Here is a 6,521-nt window from a genome sequence, read left to right as displayed (position 1 = left end):
CACACACACACACACACACACACACACACACACACACACACACACACACACACACACACACACACACACACACACGGTTTTCTTCTTGTAGCTTGGCATCCCTTTTTTCAGTGCAGCTTTGGTTACCATGTGGTAATGCTTAGCACAGTACTTACATAGCTCTTTCCCTTAGCCAAGTAATTTATGAACTAATTAATCCTCACAGTATGAAAGGAGAGAAAAAAAGGCATGAAAATAATTTTGGTATAAGGCACATCAAAAACTGTAAGCATATAGAGGGCTGATGGACTTTCTAAGCCTAGGAGCATGGAATGAAAATCATATATTCCTGTTGCCCGATTTTAAATATTTTGGTGGTATGGTATTGTTTTTATTATTTGTCCCCCTCAGCCCATACTGGGAATAATGTAGATTGCCCCAGCTCAGACAATGCAAAGATTTTTCTTGTTTTTTCTGACAACTGTATGGATTCAGGGTAAGTAGAGAAATCACAAGCAACTACAGCAGTAATTGCATCCAGAGCACATAGGACGAACCCATACCCTGTCTGTGAAAGGCAGGCTGAGATGAGGTTCCAAATGGGGGGGAGGAGGGGAGAATTCCTGGAATAAGCGACACTGCTGGATTGGAGAATAAAGTATGCTCAGACCTTGAAAGAATCAAGAATTCCAGCATGTACCATAGATGCTGTACCAGTAGGAGCTCTGTAGGCGTCTGTAGACAGATTTATGTTCAGTAAGAAGCCAGGGAAGGTCTCTGAGAGAGCAAGGCATGACTAAATTCTTTGATTCCTGGGGAGTTTGCTCTAGCCTTTTTGCAAGTTTACAGCAAGGCAAAATTATAAATAGCGTTGCAATAACAGTCTGGCAGTTAAAATGGGAGGGTGGGGCATAGCCACAGACACAAAGGTCTGCAACATTATTTCATATGCTATGGCAGTAAAACAAAATTTTAATCTATGGGCTGTCTGATTCCTAGCTGTGCTGGATGGACCCTGCAGAACAGGATTGCTCCATCACAAATCAGCTGGTGAAAGAGACAATTTGTTTTGTACATAACTCATATTGCACTATTGTGGTTGTATCTAGAGTAGAGTGTTGAGTCCAATATCCTGCAAACCCATAGTGGTAATTTGTCTCATTGTCTAGAGGAATTATAGATGATAACAGTAGCTTCAGCTAAACATGAGAATTAACAGTCAATAATTTAGTTTCATGCCTATTTAACAATAAGAAGTACCTCGGTAGCCTGAAAACAGAGAAATATAAAGTGTCCTATAAAAAGAAGAAGAACCCTGGGGGAGAAGAGCTTGTGAGTTTGATACAGCCTGAGATACATTTCTGCCTTTTTAACACAGCAAATTCCGATCAATCAGCACACTTTACTATTCTTATCCTTGTCTATACCCAAACTGCCCCCTTCCTCTATGACAGCTGCTTTGCACTAGGTACAGAGCAGTATGCATTTCCAAGCCACATCTTATGATCTGAGATCTTTGCAGTAAAGACCACTGCACTGCAGCACCTTCCACTACATCCTCTCAAAAAGTTGTGATACTATGTGGTAGAACAGGGGGAGTGAGGGGAAGCGTCCGACAGCAAGCAAAGCAAAGAACTACTCCCTAAACCCAGGCCTTTAATTCCTGTGCAGATAATATATGGGAATTTTTGCCAACACAAGGCAGTTTCTTGTATTAAACCAAGAATTGTGTGTAATACTTGTATCATAGCAGTCATTGAAAAACATCCACCCAGAGTCTGTCTGCTCTCTGTGCTAGAGAGGTTCACATCTAATGATGAGCAACTCCATCTGCTGGTGACCATGAAAGATTTTCTTACACTGTCATCCTCTAACACGCTTTTTTGTGGCTCTGTGCTGCTGGTTAATCTTTTAACGTGATGGCTATTCTACTGATGCATTTTTCCCAGGCCTGCCTCACCTCTATCAGAATTTTCTGTAAATATAAAAAGAAGAAATCAGCTTTGCATCTCTCACTCAGAACAAAGGAAAATCTTGCTGACCCGTATGACCCAACCTGCAGAGCTGTAGATTTCATTTAACACTATGGCCAAGGTGTAAAATGCCCTGCTTGTGTTTGACAACAACTTGTTAATTACAGCATGACAACTCCCCTTACCATGTAAAACCCTGGGCAGCGGGTGCCGAGATGAAAACTGCAGGGGAGAATCTCAGAGAAAGTGTTGAGGTTTTCTTTAGTTTTATTTCTAATTATTCCTTACACTGGGGATGGAGGATTGTCTGCCTACGGAGTAGAAACCAACCTCCTCTTACCAGCATAATCTAAGAATTATGTGGATTCCCTGGGAAATGCATGCACACATGGGTATTGAATCATCTAGATCTGATAGGGATGTCTGCTCATTCAAAGTTTTAAACCAGCAATACAAATCACAGCTGCTTTAGAAGACTCGCTGGCTGTGAAAGAAACTGTCACTTTTTGGATGAGCGTCCAGAACACTTAACCTATTGCGCGTTTCTGGAACATACAATAAACACTTGCTCTCCAAATGTGATATTAGTAAAGCTTTGGGCAGTTTCAGAACAGCTTTAACAGAACATTTCATACCTCAGATCTTCAGTTGCTCGAAGGAGCTGCAAGCAATTGTTTAAGCTACAGTCCAGCTCAACAGCTGCTTAAAATTCCCACTATGCATCAAATAATAAGAAGCCTTAGTCTTGCCTACCGTCAGGATGATTATTTGCTACAGCTGAAGAATCAGGCACATCAGTTGGTTCACAGTTACAAAGAGACCATTTGGATCTAGCAGGCATGTCTTTGCACTTCTATTTTCTTTTCTACCACTCAAAGGTGGCTAGATCTTCTTCCTCTTCCTCCTTGTCATTAGCACAGCTCTCCGTCTGTGGTTGTGTGAACAGCTAGAAAGAAACACCTGTGTGCTGGCAGCCAGCTGCCAGAATAGCTGTCACATGTCCATTAAAGTTTTCACATATCTTGATTTCTCCGGGGATGCAACAGGGCTTGCAGGACCTGATGGCCTCAGAAATCCATTCAGGACTGAAGCAGTGTCTGATGACTACCCCAAGCTGCCCATCAGATACTAAAGCCATCATTTTTCTTACTGCTGGAATCCAGAGCTCATTGTTCCTTCTCTATCAGTTGCTGGGCAGCACACCTCATACTCCATTCAAAGAAGAGCAAATGTGTACATTAAACATACATGCAAAATCTGTTGAAGCACCACTATTCATTTCCACTGTTAATGAATTTTAAAGGCTGAGCCTACTTTTCTGTCGGGCCTCACAAATACAAGTGATGGCTCAGGGGAATTAGACCCTCTTCAGCTGCACTTTTATTTAAATTTCAGTTCCAAGAGCCCTTTCCCTCCTGCACAGATTTCCACCAGGAAATCAATCTTCAGGAACAGAAGTAGTTACAAACTTCATTTTTATCCACAAAAAACATCAGTCATCAGCTGCATGCGTGAACTCCCAGCAATATTAACAGCAGCTACAAGCACTCATGTAGGGGAGAAAACCCCCCCACATTTTCTCTACTCTGTGATTGGTCACAGAAAGCAAATGTAAAACCACAAGAGGGAAGATTGTCCAGTGTTATATTAGCTCTTTATCTCATGGGAACAAAAGATGAGGGAAAGGCCCAGAGAGAGAGAGGGGTCGGGCTGCAGAGGTCTCTCTTGAACATCATCTTTCTAGTTCATTATCTCTGTATTCAACACTAATGATCCTTTTCACCAAGTTAAACAAAACACTAGCACAGGCTTTTGGAGAGCTGCTCTTTCACAAATATTTCATTCCCAAGGGAGATGCATTATAATATTTCTAGCAGACAAACAATGGCAGGGCAGCTGCATATTTGGTGGCTCCAAGCCTCAGATGTCTGGTAACACAGTTACATTTTATCTGAAGGATCAGTTTGTGCAGCAGCAGGAGTTCCAGTTTTATCACATCTGTAATGGCTGAGATGTTACTGGCATTATAAGAGGTAAACCCACCAATTCTAGAATATTAACCCCCTCCTGCTAACGCCCAGCCTGCCTCCATCATGTCTCAGCTAGCTATTCCTCCAATCCCTGGCTGTGACCAGACCCAAGCAAATGGTTCTTGTTAATCAAACTGCTCTTGCTGCTGCATCTGTGCAAACCAGTTCCCTGTTCAGAGCCCATTCAGAATTTCTAGACCTGTAAATGAAGGCCCTATACCCAAGATAAAGCCATAGAAAACCTTGGTTTGAGACTGTTATTAATGGTGCAATGCTTTAATACTGCCCAGAGGCAGTTGTGAGCTAGGGCCATAGATCCCCCGTCCTACCAAGACTCCACCTTTATAAAAGAACCTCTTTCTAGGTCAACAGATTTAAAGAGCAATCTAAATGGGTAGATCTGCACTTCAAATACAGTTGGGGTTTTTTACTGGTGGAGCTAACCTAGTAATGAACATTAGACAAGGGCAGGGTGCTAGTGCAGGAGGGTTGGATGAGTTAATGGCCTTAGAGTGAATGACTGCTCTGTCATTCTTTTTTTTCCCCCACTCCTGCAGCATTCGCAGGCAGACATCAAGCCGGCCCCCACCAGCTGGAGGGAGACCCAAACCACAGCCAAAACCCAAGCCTCAGGTACCACAGTGCAGGGCACTATATGCTTACGATGCTCAGGACACAGATGAACTTAGCTTTAATGCCAATGATGTAATCGATATAATCAAGGAAGGTATGTAAACAGAGTGGGCTTGGGGGGGTTTTGGGGTGGGGGTTCAAAGTATCCTAGGTTCAAAGATGTCTCCATAACCACTATTGGGACTATCCACCCAGCAGCCTGTCAGCTGCACAAGGCCAATCCCCAGTAGTTAACCTGTCACCCCTGGCCTCCCAGTCCAGGCATTGCTTCCCCCCCACCCTCCATTCCACATGTTGCTGCTGCCACTACCAGTCTCTGAGCTCCTCTGCCCTGCAGCTTCAGCTTTTTGCCCCCACCCAGGGGGGTGATGTGAGGCAGCTCACAGAGCCTGTGATAGAGAGGCTGGATAACCCAATGCAGGGTGGGAGCTACAGCTCAGTATGGGGGTGGTGGGTTGCACAGGACACTGGAGCTTCCTGGCATAATGTAGTGGAAGCAAGGGAGGCACATCTACCATGTAACATATCCAATAAGCTTGTTCATGGATTACCAGGAAATCCCCATCATACACCCTCATGCCAGAGTAGTCCTTCCTAATGATGATGCATTAGCATCCCAGTAGGAGTGTTGAATTTAGCTGTCCTATTTAGGAAGCATGCTGCTGTAGTCTTACACTTGCCTCCAGGGTCTATCATAGCTACATCACATCAACTGAAAATAAATCATTTAAGTCCTGCCCTCTGTCCTTCCCATCTACCACAATACCAAGGAAGGATAAAGCCTTTTAGTGAACTTGAAAGATAAATAAAACCAGGCTCTCCAAGCTTGGAGATGCACATAGAAGAGCTGTACCTGTCTTTCTAAAAGCTAAAAACAAGAATGCTGAAGGTGTTATGGCTTGTTCTGTCGCAGATCCCTCTGGCTGGTGGACAGGGCGATTACGAGGGAAGCAAGGATTGTTCCCCAACAACTACGTGACCAAGATATAAGAGAACTGAGGATTTATTAAATACAGGATGGCATGAAGCTATCAGTGACTGAGATGCAGGAGGTTCCCCCCCCATTTTTCTCAGAGGCCTGTAATTCTTAGCAGCATCTTCTCCAGTGGAGTTGTGTACAAGCAGGAAAGAGTCACTCTGTTTACTGTCCATAAGATGAATTGTGCAACTCCATGCCTCAAACTTAAGTGTGGATGTACTGACCAAGAAGTTATTTATTGTATTTAAACCTCTTTCTAATGTAGACTGAACAGAGGTGTGCGCTCAAACCTTGTTTTTCCTGAAATTACAAGGTGCTTTGCAGTCTGGGACCAGGGACTTCAGAAGGGTTGTATAATTAAGTGCCTTTAGTTGAATATCAATAGTTTCTTTCTTATAATTGAAGAGAGCATTATATGCACATTCCTCTGATACCAGTCATTCTGAGGAACACAAAGTATGCTGCTACATGTCAAAGATTTAGGATCATTTTAGGTATCACAGCAATGGTATATTTAAAGTAATTGTGTACAGATGTAATAGAGCTCATTTACTATTTGCCAGTAATGTCTAGGGACTCCAAGAAAAGGCACTGCAAAAGAGAAGAAAAAAAGAGCAGTACTGTACACTAAACAACGTTGCCTTGATTTATATTAGAATATGGCTGGCCCATGTTGGATTTGTTTAATGCTGTACCTGTTACAGGAAGCATCTCTTTACCTTGAGCTGTACATTTGTAGAAGCGGATCATATACTGTATATAAAAAAATTCTAATATTGTAGAAATATATATGAATGTATAACGTAGTATTTCACTGTACTTAACCATAAAGTAGATTGACTAGAAGTTTTGTGCCAGGTACTTACAAATAAAATATGCACTACTCATGTTCAGTGATTAAAAAAAAAAAAAAAAAAAAAAAAAAAA

At 42.5% G+C, this 6,521-nt stretch overlaps 1 protein-coding gene across 1 annotated transcript in view; it reads left to right on the top strand.

The window, feature by feature from the left end:
• Positions 1 to 6,206, top strand: part of MYO1E (myosin IE) — a 129,786-nt gene extending 123,580 nt beyond the window's left edge. The window contains exons 26-27 of the mRNA XM_019504315.1: positions 4,540 to 4,709; positions 5,529 to 6,206. Of these exons, the coding sequence (XP_019359860.1) occupies positions 4,540 to 4,709; positions 5,529 to 5,605 (247 nt within the window). The 3' untranslated portion in view covers positions 5,606 to 6,206. The remainder of the gene's footprint in view (positions 1 to 4,539; positions 4,710 to 5,528) is intronic.
• Positions 6,207 to 6,521: the final 315 nt, after the last annotated feature.

The sequence above is a fragment of the Gavialis gangeticus genome, unplaced genomic scaffold, assembly GCF_001723915.1.
Source record: "Gavialis gangeticus isolate Ggan-Ray unplaced genomic scaffold, GavGan_comp1, whole genome shotgun sequence".
Lineage (NCBI taxonomy): Eukaryota > Metazoa > Chordata > Crocodylia > Gavialidae > Gavialis > Gavialis gangeticus.
The sequence above is the reverse complement of the archived record's forward strand: the minus strand, read 5'-3'. Positions and strand labels throughout refer to the sequence as shown.